Source organism: Mesoplodon mirus (assembly GCF_964341445.2).
Source record: "Mesoplodon mirus genome assembly, chromosome: 1".
NCBI classification, from domain to species: Eukaryota; Metazoa; Chordata; class Mammalia; order Artiodactyla; family Ziphiidae; genus Mesoplodon; species Mesoplodon mirus.
Window position 1 is genome coordinate 26464808 of NC_138976.1, and position 20199 is coordinate 26485006.

General features: G+C 38.5%; 1 protein-coding gene and 1 long non-coding RNA gene across 5 annotated transcripts in view; one reads left to right on the plus strand and one right to left on the minus strand.

Annotated features, from left to right (window-relative positions):
* Positions 1-20199, minus strand: part of LOC309803486 — a 565063-nt gene that overhangs the window by 542366 nt on the left and 2498 nt on the right. For 3 of the 4 annotated variants that reach the window (XR_014293951.1, XR_014293953.1, XR_014293954.1), the window contains exons 2-3: positions 10785-10861; positions 437-553 (exon numbers count right to left, since the gene is read on the minus strand). This is a non-coding gene — a long non-coding RNA (uncharacterized lncRNA). The remainder of the gene's footprint in view (positions 1-436; positions 554-10784; positions 10862-20199) is intronic. The other variant, XR_014293952.1, reaches the window with a different exon arrangement.
* Positions 4902-5688, plus strand: LOC309801428 (transmembrane emp24 domain-containing protein 2-like; the record flags this gene model as incomplete). The annotated part of the gene is given in 3 exon segments (XM_082616282.1): positions 4902-5093; positions 5097-5111; positions 5115-5688. Coding segments are annotated over 3 exon segments (591 nt in total). The 3' UTR covers positions 5499-5688.

Consider the following 20199-nt stretch of genomic DNA (forward strand, 5'->3'; position numbering starts at 1 on the left):
GAAGTAAAAAGTAGAAGAGACCTTTCTGAAGAACAAATTTGCTATCTGGAAAAGTAACTGAATGAGTTAACACACTATCCAGGGCAAAAATAAAAAGAAATGGAATTCTTGAATGAAAAAAAAATAGAAACAGAAGGCAGGCCTAGAATGCCTAAGCGGAAATAAAAGAAGTTCCAGAGGGAGAGCAAAGACCATACTGGAGAAAGCAATAATCAAAACACAGTACAACAGAATTAAAAAAAAAAAAAAAAAAAACCACAATACAAGAAAACTACCCTCAGGAGGAGACTAGAGTTGTCAGAACAAAAGCATTCACAGAGTGCCAGGCAGGATAATTGAAAAAAGGCATACATTTAGATATATCCTCATGAAATTTCTGAAGTTTAAGAATAAAGAAAAAATATAAGCTTTCAGAAAGAAAGAACAGGTTACTTACAAACGAATGAGCACGAGGCTGGCAATGGGCACGGATAAGAACGTAGGCTCTGAAGTAAGACTACCTGGGTTCAGATCTTGGTGTGAACTTGGTCAAGTACTTAACTTCTTTGTGCTTCTGTAAAACAGGGATAATGATAGTACTTAGCTTCTAAGGTTGGTTGGAAGCAGTATTTGAGATAACACATAGAAGGTCTGGCACATCATCTGAGTCACCCAATTCCTATCTGTTAACACTGAAAGCTATATCAGAGAGTCAAAACTCTGCACACTTTTGAGAGGACAGAAGCCTGCCCCCTCCCCAGAGCTTAATGTGTGGCACTAATGACCTGAAGAGCTGGCTGGACTAGCCCACCAGAATGCCTCTAGTGTTACCTGAGCTCCATGCTAGTGAGAAGTGAAATGATGGGCAGAAGGAATCTCACTGATTATTGTTTAATGTGAACAAGGCAATGACAACAGGTTTTTGGCCTAGAGCGAAGATTATCAGAGAAGAATAAGTTGTAGGCTCTGTCAAAAGTAAATGGACTCACAGTGGAATCTCTTGAAGTCAGTGAGGACTCTCCTACAGTATTCCTGTTATTCAGGACTCTACAAAAAGTGAAACAGTATGGGACTTGTGGCTGCCTGATTTGGGTGTCATAAAAAGTTATTTCAGGGGCTTCCCTGGTGGCTCAGTTGTTGAGAGTCCGCCTGCCGATGCAGGGGCACGGGTTCGTGCCCCGGTCTGGGAAGATCCCACATGCCGTGGAGCGGCTGGGCCCGTGAGCCATGGCTGCTAAGCCTGCGCATCCGGAGCCTGTGCTCAGCAATGGGAGAGGCCACAACAGTGAGAGGCCCGCGTACCGCAAAAAAAAAAAAAAAAAAAAAAGTTATTTCGTTCATTCAGCAAATTCTTTGAGCACACCTACGTGTCAGGAACTGGGGATCTAACTGTGAACAAGACACACCAAGCCCCTTCCCTTAAAGAGTTTACATATATGGGGACTTCCCTGGTGGCACAGTAGTTAAGAATCCACCTGCCAACGCAGGGGACATGGGTTCGATCCCTGGTCTGGGAAGATCCCACATGCCGCGGGGCAACTAAACCCGTGTGCCACAACTACTAAGCCTGAGCTCTAGAGCCTGCGAGCCACAACTACTGAACCCATGCACCACAACTACTGAAGCCCACACACCTAGAGTCTTTGCTCCACAACAACAGAAGCCACCACAATGAGAAGCCTGCGCACCACAATGAAGAGCAGACCTTGCTCGTTACAACTAGAGAAAGCCTGCACAGAGCAACAAAGACCCAACAGACCCCCCAAAATTTTTTTAATTAAAAAAAAGAAGAAATAGAAAATATGAACAGACCAATCACAAGTAATGAAATTGAAACTGTTATTAAATCTTCCAACAAAGTCCAAGACCAGATGGCTTCACAGGTGAATTCTATCAAACATTTAGATGTCTTCACAGGTGAATTCTATCAAACATTTAGAGAACAGCTAACACCCATCCTTCTCAAACTCTTCCAAAAAATTGCAGAGGAAGAAACAGTCCCAAACTCATTCTACAAGGCCACCATCACCCTGATACCAAAACCAGAGATACTACAAAAAAAGAAGATTACAGACCAATAACACTGATAAATATAGATGCAAAAATCCTCAGCAAAATACTAGCAAACAGAATCCAACAACACAGTAAAAGGATCATACACCATGATCAAGTGGGATTTATCCCATGGATGCAAGGATTCTTCAATATATGCAAATAAATCAATGTGCTACACCATATTAACAAATTGAAGAATAAAAACCATATGATCATCTCAATAGATGCAGAGAAAGCTTTTGACAAAATTCAACACCCATTTATTATAAAAACTCTCCAGAAAGTGGGCACAGAGGGAACCTACCTCAACATAATAAAGGCCATATATGACAAATCCACAGCAAATATTCTCAATGGTGAAAAACTGAAAGTATTTCCTCAAATATCAGGAGGAAGACAAGGATGTCCACTCTCACCACTACTATTCAACATAGTTTTGGAAGTCCTAGCCATGGCAAACAGGGAAGAAAAAGAAATAAAAGGAATACAAATTGGAAAAGAAGTAAAACTGTCACTGTTTGCCGATGACATGATATCATGCACAGAGAATCCTAAATATGCCACCAGAAAACTACTAGAGCTAATCAATGAATGTGGTAAAGTTGCAGGATACAAAATTAATGCACAGAAATCTCTTGCATTCCTATACACTAACAACGAAAGGTCAGAAAGAGAAATTAAGGAAACAATCCCACTCACCATTGCAACAAAAAGAATAAAATGCCTAGGAATAAACCTACCTAAGGAGGTAAAAGACCTGTACTCAGAAAATTATAAGACACTGATGAAAGAAATCAAAGATGACACGAACAGATGGAGAGATATACCATGTTCTTGGATTAGAAGAATCAATATTGTGAAAATGACTACACTACCCAAGTAATCTACAGATTCAGTGCAATCCCTATCAAATTACCAGTGGCATTTTTTACAGAACTAGAACAAAAAATCTTAAAATTTGTATGGAGACACAAAGGAACCCGAATAGCCAAAGCAGTCTTGAGGGAAAAAAAAAGGAACTGGAGGAATCAGACTCCCTGACTTCAGACTATACTACAAAGCTACAGTAATCAAGACTATATGGTACTGACACAAAAACAGAAATATAGATCAATGGAACAGGATAGAAAGCCCAGAGATAAACCCACGCACCTATGGTCAACTAATCTATGACAAAGGAGGCAAAGATATACAATGGAGAAAAGACAGTCTCTTCAATAAGTGGTGCTGGGAAAACTGGACAGCTACATGTAAAAGAATGAAATTAGAACACTCCCTAACACCAGACACAAAAATAAACTGAAAATGGAGTAAAGACCTAAATGTAAGACTGGACACTATAAAACTCTTAGAGGAAAACATAGGGAGAACTCTCTTTGACATAAATCACAGCAAGATCTTTTTTGACCCACCTCCTAGAGTAATGGAAATAAAAACAAAAATAAAAAATGGGACCTAATGAAACTTCAAAGCTTTTGCACAGCAAAGGAAGCTATAAACAAAATGATAAGACAACCCTCAGAATGGGCAAAAATATTTGCAAACAAATCATCGGGCCAAGGATTAATCTCCAAAATATATAAACAACTCATCCAGCTCAATATTAAAAAAACAAACAGTCCAATCAAAAAATGGGCAGAACCACGTACCACAAAAAAACAAAAAAACCCCAAAAAACCCCCTAACATCCTTATTGATATATAAGTCACACACCACACAATTAACCTATTCAGAATACAGCACGTGGTAATGGTTTCGAGTGTATTCACAGAATTGTGCAACCATTGTCACAGCCAATTTTAGGACATTTTCATGACCCCCAAAAGAAATCCCATTGTTCACTCTTTCCCATTCTCCCCAAACCCTGGCAACCACTCATCTGCTTTCTGTCTCTATGGCTTTGCCTATTCCGGACATTTAAATTAAATGGAATTATACAACAACAAAAAAAATGGGCAGAAGACCTAAATAGACATTTTTCCAAAGAAGACATACAGATGGCCAAGAAGCACATGAAAAGCTGCTCAACATCACTAATTATCAGAGAAATGCAAATCAAAAGTACAATGAGGTATCACCTCACACCAGTTAGAATGGGCATCATAAGAAAATCTACAAACAACAAATGCTGGAGAGGGTGTGGAGAAAAGGGAACCCTCTTGCACTGTTGGTGGGAATGTAAATCGATATAGCCACTATAGAGAACAGTATGGAGGTTCCTTAAAAAACTAAAAGTAGAATTACCATAAGATCCAGCAATCCCACTACTGGGCATATACCCAGAGGAAACCATAATTCAAAAAGACACATGCACCCCAATGTTCATTGCAGCACTATTTACAATAGCCAGGTCATGGAAGCAACCTAAATGTCCATCGACAGAGGAATGGATGAAGACGATGTGGTACCTATATACGATGGAATATTACCCAGCCATAAAAAGGAATGAAATTGTGTCATTTGCAGAGACATGGATGGACCTAGAGACTGTCATACAGAGTGAAGTAAGTCAGAAAGAGAAAAGCAAATATTGTATATTAACGCATATATGTGGTATCTAGAAAAATGGTACAGATGAACCAGTTTGCAGGGCAGAAATAGAGACACAGATGTAGAGAACAAACGTATGGACACCAAAGGGAGAAAGTGTGGGGGGGGGATGAATTGGGAGATTGGGATTCACGTATATACACTAATATGTATAAAATAGATAACTAATAAGAGCCTGCTGTATAAAAAAAATTTTTTTAATTTAAAAAAAATGTGAAAGAAAACCCCCCACAATACTGTGGAGAAGGCAGCAGTGGCAGCAGCAACGGCAGCTCTGGAGATGCAGTCCCCGTCCTGGCTTCAGCCCCAGCCCCATCATGGTGGCACTCGCTGAGCTCCTGGCCGCCCTCCTGGACACAGCCTCAGGCTACTCTGTCAGCATCAATGCACGTGCCGAGGAGTGCTTCTTCGAGCGGGTCACCTTGGGCACCAAGATGGGCCTCATCTTCGAGGTGGCTGAGGGCAGCTTCCTGGACATCGATGTGGAGATTACAGGGCCTAATAATAAATGAATTTATAAAGGAGACTAGGAGTCCAGTGGGAAATACACATTTGCTGCTCACATGGATGGAACATATAAGTTTTGTTTTAGCAATAGAATGTCCAACATGACTCCAAAGATAGTGATGTTCACCGTTGATACTGGGAAGGCCCCAGAAGGACAAGACATGGAAACGGAAGCTCACCAGAACAAGCTAGAAGAAATGATTAATGAGCTCACAGTGGCAATGACAGCTGTAAAGCATGAACAGGAATACATGGAAGTTCGGGAGAGAATACACAGGGCAGTCAATGACAGCGCAAACAGCAGAGCGGTCCTTTGGTCCTTCTTTGAAGCTCTTGTTCTAGTTGCCATGACATTGGGACGGATCTACTACCTGAAGAGATTTTTTGTAGTCCAGAGGGTTGTTTAAAAAGCCTTTTCCTGATGGTCCCAAACTCATAATTCACTGTTTACCAAACATCTTGGGCATAATAATGTCATTAGTTTCTACGTTTTTATTTTCTGAACTATACATTCACAGCTTATGTTTCTTTGTGATTAATAGATATCGGGGAAAAACACTTTTTCAGGAAAATTATAGTGAAAATTTGACATTTGATTGGCATAATTTCGTATTTGAATTCTTCCTCCATTATACAGGTCCTTCCAGAACTCAGACGCTGTAAGCTGAATATAGGTGTATAGTCCTTATTATATCTTCTTTCCTTTTGCTTTCATAATAAAATGCAGTTTGTTCAGGATAGTACTTTACTGATAGCACTTTACTAAAATGACTGCATTCTTGGGATCCCTAATCCTGCAGTTCAAGTCATTAAAGATTCATTTTGTTGAGTCCTTATGAGAAACAACAATCTGAATCTTGACATTTTCTGTCCAGCCAAAAATGGCAGAGCCCTGTGACTTAGAAGATGCTACCAGGTGGTATTTTCATACTTTGTCTACCTTGTTTTTGCTTTAAAGATAAGTCTTTAACCAACAACCTTTCCCCCCGCTAAAGTTTTACTCTGAACTTTAGAACTCAGTCACCTCCAGTTAAAATTGTTGACACAAGCAGCTAATAACCATTTTTTGGTTTCTGCCTAACCATGTAAGAAGTCTCTATTAAAGCCAATTCTCTAGGTGTTTCAGCGAACGGTAGCTCTTTTTCTTTCTGTGCTGGCACATCCACTTCTCCACTCTTGGCTCGTAGGAGGTATGCATTCAGTACTAGGAAAAATCTGGATTTCTGATGCCAAAGGTTTAAAGCCTCTTGGATTTCTTTGCAGTGATATACAGCCACTATTTCATTTTTGATCAGTGGCATTTTGGTCACTGTTTAATTAGGGTACTGAACATCACTGTCAGTACTAGGGGTTTTGTTTTTGTTTTTCTTGGGTCTTTCTATTTTTTGTTTTTCTTTCTTTCTTTTGTTTTTCTTGGGTCTTTCTTTTCTTTTGAATTTTGTTCTGTATAAAATGAAATGACTTTCTCTGATGATGGGTTTAAAATTAAAGGAGCATCTGGTTTTGGTGTGGGGATGATCCAGAATTATGTTGTGATTGATGTATATTAGTTACTTGCGCTTTTTTTTTTTTTGGATCTTTGCAAGGGGAAAACTACAAGTAATGAGTTTTATATAATTAATTTAAATTTGTTACAGGTTTTCATGTTCAGGATAAACAATTTTTCAACCTTGGGTGAAAATACTTGCAACAGTTTCAGGTGACTGTGTTTTACCTTAGGACGACTGTTGCATTCCAATTTGTGTGCACGTGTGTGTGAAAACACTTCAAAATTGAGTTAAAAGATGTAAATTTACAATTGGTTGTGTATCTAATCTGCCCCATGTTCAGTAAATAAACAATTCTTAAAAAAAAAAAGAGTTTATGTATATGGATCTTGACTTATATGACCCAAATGAGAATGCCCATGTAATGTAAGAAACCTATCCTACTGATTTAAGCCATTACCAAAACATACACACACACCTTTTAGTCCAATTACACAAGAAACAAAAAAAGCTAACTTTTAATATTGCTAATCATGAATAGTCATATGTTACTTTAACTTAATTTAGTCCCTTTTTTTAGAGTTCTGCAAATACAAAGCTAGCATAACGATTTGGTGGAACTCGTATTAATTAGTTCAATTCTAGTTACTAAGCACTTAGCACCAACCAGAAATATTTTAAATGTTCCTCTTTGTATACTAGCTAAAAATTCCCTAGCCCATTTGCCCACCTTCAGACAGAAGATTATTTCTTCAATCCAAAAGGAAGATATTAAATTAAATGGCATACAATGAATATAGTGGGTTGAACTGGTGGTCCCTGAAAAGATAGGTACATGTCCTAATGCCTGGAAACTGTGAATGTTACCTTATTTGAATAAAGAGTCTTTGCAGGTGTAATTAAAGATCTTGAGATGAGGAAATCATCCTGGCTTACTAGGTGGGTCCTAAATCCAATAACAAGTGGAGTATTAAAGTCAGAACTTATAAGAATCAATCTTTATAAGAGTCCTAATAAGAGAAAGGCGAAGAGAGATTTGAGACAGACATAAAAGGAAAAGACACAGAATAGAGAAGGAGGAGGCTATGTGACCACAAAGGCAGAGACTGGAGTGAGGTGACCATAAGCCATGGAGTGCCAACAGCCATCAGAAGCTGAAAGAGGCAAAGAATGAATTCTCCCCTAGAGCCTCCAGAGGGAGTGAAGTCCTGACAACACCTTGATTTCAGACTTCTGGCCTCCAGAACCACGAGAGAATAAATATCTGTTGTTTATGCCACCCAGTTTGTGGTAATTTGTTACAGCAACCATAGGAAGCTAATACAGTGAACAAAGGCATTTTGGTAAGGAATCATGGGTTGAAGTCCCACTCCTGTCATTCAGTCCCTATTTGCTCTTTAGTAAGTTAGTTAGCCTCTCTGAGCCTCCAGGACCTTATTTGTAAAAATGGGATAATCAAACCTGGGCTGCTATCCCCCAGGGTTCTGATAAGAATCAGATGAGATCATATAGGTGAAAACATTCAGAATACTGTAAAATCCTTTACAAATATGAATTATTATTCTTATACTTTATCTGGAATTTAATGAGGTTTGGAGCCCAGGCTCTTTATTCAAGCCCACTTGCTGCAACCCTTTACACAAATCAGCACTTGTCTAATTTTAGCAATGCCAACATTATATCAATTTTTAATATTAAATTTTATTTATAGAATTAAACTATCACTAATATACATAGTACCTCTTCAGTGTTAGGATTTAATGAAGAAGGTGTAATTACCACTAACCTTATCCATTTCACTTCCCTCCAGATATCTTCTACTACTGTCATGCTAATTTAGAAAAGAGACCATCTAATTGGTTTATTGCCCCATATACATTAACAAATCAGTTCTAACTGCTTTGCCTTCAATAATATCTGTGAACTCACTTAACACAATCATAATTCTTTCTCTAGCTGACCTTAATTATTCCTTACTGAATTTTTCTTGGCTAAGAATGAATCATTAATAACCTCTTCCTCCTATTTTCTGGTTTTAGCCAATAGGTGGATCCTGATCTACTGCCAGACCTAGTTCCACCTTTCCTGAAATCAAGTATATTTATGAAGTATAACCATAAACAAAGGATATCATTCCACAAGTTATACACAAAAGTTTCATAACTCTATAATCTCACTTTATCCATGTACGAGTTTATATTTTCTAGAGAATTTTTCCATTTTTATTTCACAAGAAACATCATCAAACATATTCCAAACTATTGAGAGGCTAGCTCTACTGCAAGCTTCAAATTTCTTTCCTTCAGGGGACTTTCCTGGTGACGCAGTGGTTGAGAATCCACCTGGCAATGCATGGGACACGGGTTTGAGCCCTGGTCCAGGAAGATCCCACATGCCACGGAGCAACTAAGCCCGTGCACCACAACTACTAAGCCTGCGCTCTAGAGCCTGCAAGCCACAACTACTGAGCCTGTGCGCCACAACTACTGAACCCGTGTGCCACAACTAATGAAGTCCATGTGCCCTAGAGCCCGTGCGCCACAACTACTGAGCCCACACGCCACAACTACTGAAACCTGCGTGCTCTAGGGCCCATGCTCTGCCACAAGAGAAGCCACCGCAATGAGAAACCCATGCACCGCCACGAAGAGTAGCCCCCGCTCGCCGCAACTAGAGAAAGCCTGCATGCAGCAACAAAGACCTAACGCAACCAAAAAAAAAAAAACTTCTTTCCTTCAGTGCAAGAGTTTGACATTAAAAATAAAGAAATAGTACTCTGATGATGCAGTCTTTATTTTCTTGTGCCATAATCATTCTTTTCTATATCAGAATTGAAAGATATTCAAATTTTCCTTAGATCTAACACAGAGTACCATAAACATTTTATTCTTTGAAATTTTGTCTCTTCAGAGTAACTTAAACGAATTTTTCCCAAACAGAAGTTCAAAACAGTAAAAACTTGAATGGGCTTTTGAGATTTGTAAATGTAATAATCACTTGCAATTATTATTATCAATAACACACATCCTTAAGATGAGATGTCCTTCAAGAACGCATTAGGTGTCCCTACCGAGCCACTGAACTGTGGGCAGTAAGTTATTTTAATATACTACACTACGTTTCCATAAGTAGAAATTAAATCACTTCCAAGATGTAAATTAAACACTTGGTTCTCAGGATCACCACTAAAAATTTCAAATCAAAAGTTACAGTTAGGAAATCCACAACCATTATTTTGTATAAATACAGATGAATACTACTCTATGGCATTATCCATAACTTTAAATATAGGGCTTACCCGCCTACAAATGGGTTTATAAAGGTACCTACTATATCACCTCAGATCAATAAGAAATTTAGTAACAATGGTTTCCTAACTCTCTGGTCTCTAAATGACCTACATAAAAGTAAACTGTGAACCTCTTCCAACAACCAACCGTTAGCCTCTACATTTTTCAGACAATCGGATCCCACGTGAGACTGCCAAAATACTACTTATTCTGTGAAATGTGCTAATCCTCCTGATCAGGAAAACTGGAACTAACGATCTTCATTAAGAATTTTAACTCTGGGGCTTCCCTGGTGGCGCAGTGGTTGAGAGTCCGCCTGCCGATGCAGGGGACACGGGTTCGTGCCCCGGTCCGGGAGGATCCCACATGCCGCGGAGCAGCTGGGCCCGTGAGCCATGGCCGCTGAGCCTGCGCGTCCGGAGTCTGTGCTCCACAACGGGAGAGGCCACAGCAGTGAGAGGCCCGCGTACCGCAAAAAAAAAAAAGAATTTTAACTCTGGATCCTCAGAATACTTCTTAAGAAACAAAAAACATCCTAAGAAGCCATCCATTCCCCAGTCACCCATCTTAGCAACCAAGTGTAGAACCTGGCTCCTCGCCACTAGAGGGGGGTGTTTCTCCTATTGGTTTCTCTTTCCCCTAATTTGGCTTACCAGAATTTCTGGTTCAACTAGAAATAAGCCACAAGATCAACATCCTGACCTTTATTTCCCCTTCATACTGTGTGGCCCTTTCTTTTTATTTCAGGCTGTAAGCTACCACTAAAATATCAACTTCAATCCCTGATTACCTGTACAATTATGTCCCATGTCATATTTCATTGCCTTTTTACAAACAAACAAGATACACAGAGCTGATTCTAGAGACTTTTTTTTGACATTAGTTCATCTGAAAAAAATCAGAAAATGCAACCAACCTTGCTTATTCTTTTTCAGGAAAAAGGCTTTTTTTCATTTTCCATGTTCACATTATTTCATTTGAATCACAACAAAACTACAGAAAAGAAATGAACAATTAGTAACAAATTCCAAAGAAGAAACTCTATGTCTTTAAGTGACTTGCCCAAGATTTCAGGTAGCAAATAGTGAAGCCATAATGAAGACTCAAGTGCCCTGACCCCTAGACATTTCTGGTGCTACCTGTTCTGTGCCATGAGTAAAAGGCACTAGATGAGAAAATGGACTGAGGACTGACCTACTCTTACTTTTGCCATACCAGTCTAGAGCAAACAGCTGTGTGACTACTTAACTCACTATTATTTCTGGCAAAGATTATACACATCTTAGACTAGCCCCCACTGGCCATAAAGTCACAAAGTGAGACAGGAGGAGATGAGAGAGATAAAGGAAAAGAGAGGCTCAGGGGAGAAGGAAGAGATGAAAATACATCTATTAAACAATTTTGAGGCCAGGCATAAGATGCTAATAAGTATGCAAGAACAGGGACCAAGATGCATCAAGGAATCAGAATCAGAATCAGGAAAAGAACAAATCAATGACAAAAAGAAGCAGTCACACCACCAGATATTCAAATGATCCAAAAGGCTCCAGAAAAGGGACTTCTCTGGTGGTCCAGTGGTTAAGACTCCATGCTCCCAGTGCCGGGGGCCCAGGTTTGATCCCTGGTCAGGTAACTAGAGCCTACATGCCACAACTAAGAGCCTGCATGCTGCAACTAAAGATCCTGCATGTGGCAATGAAGATCCCGTGTGCTGCAACTAGGACCTGGTACAGCCAAATAAATAAAATAAATAAATGTGTTTTTTTTAAAAGGCTCCAGAAGAGATGATGGCGGCTGGCTGATTCTTTGCTGCTTTCTGTGAAGAACCTTGGTTCTTCTGTGAAGAACCTTTAAGAGCAGAGGCCCTTAGAGAAGACTGAGACAAGAATTGGCCAGTTAAAATTTGCACCCACTTTCTGAAGCCATAAGACAGGGGAGGGAAGAGCCCCAATAAAAGGAAATCTATCAAAATAAAATCAAAACCATTTGACATGAATCTGCTTGGGACAAAGTGAGTGTACCACTCAGAATGCTTTTGGCTGCAAGTGACAAAGTCCCAGATAATGCTGGCTTACACAATAAGGAACTGTATTAGCTCACAGACCTGGAAGTTCAGAGGTAAGGCAGACCAAGTACAATACAATCAGCAGTTCAGTAAGGTCATCAAGAGCTCAGGCTTCCTCTCTCTGTTCTGCCATCTTCTAGATCAGCTTCCTCCAAAGCTAGGTTCTCTCATTACCCGAAGATGTCCTGAGCAGTTCTAGCTATCATATTCAGACATAACAGCATCAGAGGAAGAAGAGGCACCATCTCTTTCTTTTATCTCTTTTTAGGGTCAAGAAAACCTTTCCCAGAAGCACCCCGGCCCTCCTTCAGGCTTCCCTTCACATCTCATTGGCCAAAATAGGTTACAGGCCATTCCTAACCCTTCATTAGCAGAGGAAATGGGATTAACCATGACTGCTTAGACTCATCATCTAGGGTGGAATTAATGCTGGGTAGTCAATCACTATGACCATACCATGGGCAAGTTATAATGATGAGTATTATTGTGACATTGTTTTCACTCCATAACAAACCTATAATTTATTATGTTGCTTCTAAGATCTTAACGATGAGGCATGTGCTTTGCCCAAAATTCAGATAATTACTCTTTGCTCACATTCCATATTTGCCATCATAAACTTTTCTATCAGTTATAAAACATTTTATTACAATTTTCTTGGTCAACCCACTATTTAAAAAAAAAAAACTTTAATGCAATATTTTAGAGCAAGAATGGTAAATAGGTTTGTCACAGCAACTCCAGTAGGTACAGCTACTTAGAATCTCATTTCAAGAAAGATCCAAAGATGAGTTTGGATCCAATAAGTAACAGTGCCATGACTGATTAGTGATGTCTACCAGGTACGCAGGTTTGCGCACAACACATAGCACATATCTGCCGACCCGGATTTAGAGAAAATCTATTTAAATTATTTCCCTCCAATGACAATGGATCTCTCTGCCTTATTTTTATTTTAGTCAGGAGCCAATCTAATTCCTACCCTCTCTTTATTATTCCCATCTAATTTATATATTTATACACATAATATACATCAAGTATGCACTCCAAAAATTATTCTATAGATAATCAGAGCGTTCCACAGGGACCCTTTTGTAAATATATAGGAAGGGTTGGCAGAACGGCTTAATTTACAAACTGTCTCACTTAAATAAAGCAGGGGGGTGTCTTTGGGGCCCAGGCTAGTTGTGGGTCTCAGCAGGCTTCAGGGACAGAAGGAAAAAGAGAATGGCAATCTATTCCCAATTAAAGTGGACTGGCCCACAGCTGCAGGTCAAAAGGGAGAAAGGAACCAAAGCCTAAACCTGGACAAAGGTGATTAATCAATAATTGGAGAATGCTTAAATAATGGCAGATTACAAACAGTATGCAGAGTTTATGTGTATAAAATGCATTTGAAAAGGTAGGAAAGGACAACAGTGGTTATTCTTGGGTAAATTAATTTATGGCTTTTTTTTCCTTTTGTCCTTCTACTCATCTACATTTTTCTGAGTGTCCTGTACTGAACATATACTGCCTTTTTAATGAGGGGGAAAAAAACCAATAATGGAAACATGTTTTTATCTCATCCCTCGATGTTTTGGTTGTTCCAGTTAACCTCTTATTGCCTTGTAGTTAAGATCGAGTTTGTCCAACTATGCTATTGTTGGGCAGCTAGGTTGTCTTAACCTTTTGGTATCACAAGCAACAAAGTACTCTTGTAGTTGAAAATTAATTTGAAATATAAAAGAAGAAAAATTAGAAAAATCTCTAAAAAATGGACCCAAAGTGTTTAAACACCCCATAATACACTAAAAGTATCACTACTCAAAAATTAATAACTTAAGATATTCACACCAAATAATTGTTTTAACCAAATTGTCCAGCTGACCAGTTTACTTTCAACTAAACTGTATTTGGACAAAATTGATTTTGGCCAAAATAACTTTAAGTCAAATTGGTATTGGACAGAGTATACTACCAGCATCAGAGGAAAGTCTACATGCAGAGATAAGAAATAGCACACCCCCCAAAAAAGGTTGAATAATAAGGAACAGGCAAGTCTGAAAGAGAAACATCACCTGGGGCAATGTTTCAGAGTAGAAGGAAGTGTTTCTCAAGGAGCTATAAAACTAACCCAAGTAGCTTAGAAAGTGCTAGTAAGGATATCAAGTAAATTCAGTTTCAGCTGCCTGCTTGGACACTCTCCCCTAGGTAGAACAATGCTGGGTTTTCCCCAGGTTCCCTAGATGAAAAACTTAATCTGTTTGGAGTTCAAATTGAGGATGTATGTTCCCCAAATCATTCATCCACAATCACTTTCCCAGTAAATGAGGTTCTGGAGCTGACCACTGCATGATGGGGAATCCAAACCACTTCTTGGGCATATTACAGTTCCCCATCCCAAATTACAGAGGGTAATATCCCATATTGTCAGACAAGCAGAGGTAGCAGATGATGTGAATTTGCATGGAAAGAAGCAATCTGAACTGGATTGCCTCAGGAGTAAAAGACCCAGGTAGTGGGTTTCAGCTTCTAGAATAGCTGGTTAGCATGGCCAGAGAGAGTTAGAAGACATCTCTGGCTTGAACAGTCTTCGAAGGAAGATTACAGTTAAGAGTTCTTTTTAGCTCATTACTGCTCCATGGAAAATCCTGGAGAGCTTTCTGAGTAGCCTGTATTCATTCAAATATTAACTGGCTGTCAGGCTGCTGGTGTTGCTGAGGTAAGCAGAGAGGTAGCAGGGTAGAAGGCAAAGACATCTGTGCCATTAAAGAAGGCATTCTATAGGAAGGAAAACAGAGAACTGCATTTGTATTCAGTCACAGCAAAGGAGGTGTGAAAAAACAAGATAGAGGAATCAATTTGTTTCTAGTAAAAAGCAAAACAATGTAGAGAGGGACTATTCACAAATGGTGTTGGGGCAACTGAGTAGCCATTTGGAAAATAATTAATCTGGACCTATGTCTCATACCATACACTAAGAAAAATGCATCAAAAAACTGAAGTGTAAAATAGAAGCCATAAAAGTAGTAGTTAAAAAAAACAAAAAAAAAAGTAGTAGTAGAATATGAGAGAATTCTTTTATAACCTTGTAGTGGGGCAGGCTTTTCTAACTATGACACAAAACCCAGAAGTCATAAAAGAGAAGACTGACAAATTCAACTACATTTTAGGAAAAATCTACATGGCAAAACACTACAAGCAAAGACAAATGACAAACTGGGGTTGGGGGGGATGATGCAACTCATTTTACAGAGGGTAAACCTCCATATTATAAACATCAGCTACAAGTTGATTTTCAAATGACCCCCCCCAAAAGAAGAAAAGAATATAAGAGATACTTTACAGAAAAGGAAATACAAATGGCTTTTAAACATATGAAAAAATATTCAAACTCACTCTTAAAAAGAAATAAAAATTAAAACCACACTAAGATAACAATTTTCACCCACTAGATTGGAAAAAATCCAAAAGTTCAATAACACATTTTGTTGGCAAGAACACGGGTAGTCAGCCACTCTTATACATTTCTGATGGGGGTATAAATTATACAGCCTTTATGAAGGGCAATTTGGTAGTACCTATAAAACCACTATGAGATACACTCTTGGACCAGCAATTCCACTTTTAGGAATTTACCCTACAAATATATTTGTACAAGTGTGAAATAATCTATGTAACAAAAGTATTTCTGCAGCATTGTTTCTAATAGCAAAAGATTGAAAATTTCCCAAATGTCTATCAATATGGTACTGATTAAATAAATGATGCTATAGCCACACAATGATGTGGAAGAGATCTCCAAGACATACTGTTAAAATGAAATATACCTCATATATTTTTCCACTGTTATGGAAAGAACACCAAGATACACTGTTGAGTGAAAAAGGCAGAATGGAAGCATAAGCTTCCATTTGTATAAAAAAGGAAAGGAAAACAGAATTTATACTTGTATTGGCTTGGGTATGCATTTTAAAACTCTAGGAGGATAGGAACTGAGTAGATGGTGGATAGGAGTGGAAGGGAAACATTTTGTTGTTTGAATCATGTGAATGCATTACCTTTTCAAAAGTTAAATCTTAAGATTTAATATATTAAATGTTTAGAAAATATAATTTGAGTTCCTAGATAATATTCTACATTTATGCCCCTCAGTCTATGGGTGATAGATGGTAGACAAGTGACAAGAGGCCTTGAACTGTAAAGCAAAGTGAGGGTTACAGTAGGAAATCTGATGACTAGAAGTGAAGAACTTACCAATGAACAGGTTGTACAGACCCAGGGTAGAGACAGTAAAGAAAAGAGGGAAGGACACCATCTTGTGAAAGTATCAGGAGCAAAAGTGCCACATCGAAATAAAGAGATAAGCCAGAGATTAACTCTTGAGGGGGTTTAGGATCAAAAGGTGATATAATTCCTTAGGATACCTGAATTCGTTAGTTCAAACACAGATGTCACAGAGTGCTGTGACTCAGGGGTACTGCCCTCAATATGGACAACTAGATGTGTCTGTAGTCTAGCCGCAATGGAGAGACAGACGGTTCAGAAGCAGCAGCACAGTGATGTACAGCAGGTCTTCTCTGCTGCTCTCTCATGCTGAATCCCTGAGTGAAACTCTCTCAGAAAAGTTAATAAGGCCACAAGGCTGGTTATGATAAAGAAAATAGAATATTTTGAATAAAGCTTCTTGAAAAATGCTTTCATTCATTCATCAAATGTTTACAGAGTACCTATTCTGTGCCAAGAACTGCTCCGTGGGCTCAGTAAATTCATCACCCCAAATAAATATGTCCAAGATAATTTAAACAAAAAGGCATTTAAAAAGATTTTGAGATAAATAGAAGCTTCTCACACAAAAAAAATTTAAATATAAAAAGTCGCTAAAAAGTTAACTGGCTGGGGCTTCCCTGGTGGCACAGTGGTTGAGAATCTGCCTGCCGATGCAGGGGACACGGGTTCGAGCCCTGGTCTGGGAGGATCCCACATGCCGCGGAGCAACTAGGCCCGTGAGCCACAACTACTGAGCCTGCGCGTCTGGAGCCTGTGCTCCGCAACAAGAGAGGCCACGATAGTGAGAGGCCCGTGCACAGCGATGAAGAGTGGTCCCCGCTTGCCACAACTGGAGAAAGCCCTCACACAGAAACGAAGACCCAACACAGCCAAAAATAAATAAATAAATAAATAAATAATAAAAATGAATATCTGCTTATTAAAAAAAAAGTTAACTGGCAACTATAAAGTGCCATGAAACTATGGTAAATGGACTTCAAATTGTATACAGGTTATCCTGTTGTTTTAAAAAAGTGAAATTAATGACAACATGAATTTAAAATAAGACAATCATTTTCAGAAATTAGAAATGAGTAAAATTTAATAATTTTACTAAACTTAAAAGTATCAATATAAATCTTTAAAATATGGCTTTCTATTCTCATCACTACAATTGATAAAACAGGAAAACATAACCGGAAAAGAGAATTAATTCAGAACAGATATCAGGGAAGAATTTTTCCAGTAGTGAACTATAAACATGAGTAACAAATAATGAAAAACGTATTATGGCAAAAAATTAGAATCAGTTACTAATTACATGATCTAAGTAAGAAAACAGATACCTAAATATGTAGAAGGGGCATTTAAAAAGTAGCCCTAAATTAATGGACAAATGTTTTTACCATCCAAACCTAACTCAGATAATACATAAATCTGCAATGTGTTAAGATTCGGGTATTTCCCAATGCCTATAAAGTCAGCTCTCATTTATCCATAAAAATGTATCCAACAGCAAACCAGCAAGTTTGCAAACAGAATTTATTGTATTCTTCCTGTTTGATTTGCTAACATTTTTCCAACTTAATACCTACTTGGTACTTTCCTTTTGACCTGCCTTCTCAATATTTCACTTTCTCTATCTGTTTATACTCTAAAAGGAGATGTAAAGACTTACAAGCCCACCATCACCAGTCTTTTTCTAGGAAGAAGCAAAAAGGACAGTTCTGCCTCAGCTGCTACATTTAAGAAGAAATGATTCATGCTTAGCATGCAGTGAGAATCAGAAAAGAACAGGAGGAGCAAACAACAGTATCCATTCCAATGAAAGTTTATTAATTTGTATGAAGTTAATTTGTGACTCATCCATATTCAAATGAATGAACAAAAACAAATTCCAAAGCTAAATATAAAATGACTTTTGGACTATCCAGGTTTCTGCTTGTTTCCACTTTATGGACAAGACAAGGCTGTGATGCTGGCAATACATTAACACTCTCAGGCCACCAAGATCCCACTCAGTGGCTACAGTCATTTATCAAGTAGGCCAAAGAAGTTTAATATAATATTACTACGAATATTACTACTATTTGTATAGTATACAAAAGAGTTACTGAGCCTCCTGACTACAGCAATCAAGTAGTGACAGGAGACCAGGCCAGAGCTGACTCATGATTTACATTTAACCAGCCTTAAAAAGCACTCAACGTTAGAACCTGAAAGATCCTTAAAGATCATATAGTCAGCCCAACATTATCCTTTTACAGATAATGATATTTAGGCCCCCCGCAAAAGATTAATTAACTTACCCAAGGTTGGGCAGCTTCATGGCAGCAAAACCAGCCCCAGGCCTCTGAGAAGAAATCTAGTGCTTTCTGTAAAATACAGCATCCCACTCCTGGAGAATATGCTGAAGGAACTGATCTTGTACATGTGAGGCAATTTTTTTTTTCAGAGTTGGGTGATAGCAAAGGGCTATGTAGTTATATGTGGAGAGATATTTACTTGCTCCATCAACCCTAGCTAAAATGCAGATCTCATTTCATAGGCATAAATAATATCCTGAATTTATTTATCACACATGCGTTAATAACTTTTCTCTCCCAAATCACTGTGGCCTTCCAGAGTTTACCAACGACTGGGGAAAACATGACTAAGAAATAAACTATCTTTTTAACCAGATTGCAAGCCTGTCCTGTTATTTACTAATGGATAGAAAAATATTATTTAATGAGATTAAAAAATAATATTAGCACTTATACTATTAAGTAATCTTTCCCTCTCTGGTGTTTACTCTTTTCTAAAATTTTCTGTAACATAGAAAGTCTTTCCTGATCTATTATTTACTTTTTCCTTGTTAAATATTAATATTCTAATTCACATGAGCCTCTTTCTAAAACTTCTAAGAAATCATAATTCCAAAATCTCTTTGCCTAGTTTTCTTCTGCATATACGTAGTGTTATACAAATCTATTTAAACATATCTTAGAAAAGATAAGAAACTCAAGAATTTATGTGTTTAACTGGTTATACATAGGTGCCATGGTTCTCAATTTTTTAAACCTTAAGAAATTTTCCCAAAAGAAGTTGATATTAACATTTCCTAGCCTACAGCATCCCATTCTTCATTGAGAGGAAGCAGCATAAGTAGAAGTACACATAGAGGGGGAAAGACTGTAGAACAGTCAAACCAAAAGTCTGTCAGGGAAAAAAAAAATCATAGCAAATCTTCCTACATGGCTATAATAGGTACAAGCCAAGCTGCAATTTCCTTGTATCACCATGTGGCTGTCTGGGCTTGTGGTGGGCACTATACTCAATCAGGAGTGTTAAAAGTTGAGGTAAAGGGCTTCCCTGGTGGTGCAGTGGTTGGGAGTCCGCCTGCCGATGCAGGGGGCGAGGGTTCGTGCCCCGGTCCGGGAGGATCCCGCGTGCCGCGGAGCGGCTGGGCTCGTGAGCCATGGCCACTGGGCCTGCGCGTCCGGAGCCTGTGCTCCACGGCGGGAGAGGCCACAGCGGTGAGAGGCCCCTGTTCAGCGAAAAAAAAAAAAAAAAAAAAAAGTTGAGGTAAAGAAAACAACTAATGTATGATATCATTTTGTCCATTCATGTCAAAAATATCCTAATCCATATAACTGGTTACTTATATTATGGCTGCTCTCTCTTCATATTCAAATTTAGATGGGGAAATATTTTATGGATATTTACTATCTCTGTTAAACTTAGGTGCCACAGAAATTTCAAAGATATGTGAGACATATTTTGAAGCTTATAGTTCAACAGGGCAATAAGCTGTGGACACAAGAGCACAAAAAGAAGACAGTAAAATAAGAACTTTATGAAAGACTAAAGCACAATCTGAGTTCATTTCTTGAACTAGTTTTAGAGGAAGGGTAAGATTTCAATAAGCAGAGAAGAAGGGAACGCCATAAAAAGGAAAACTATGAACAAACGTGGAAGGGTAAAAGGATGTCTGAAGAAAAGTGAGGATAACAGTTTGACTAGGATAGGAAAA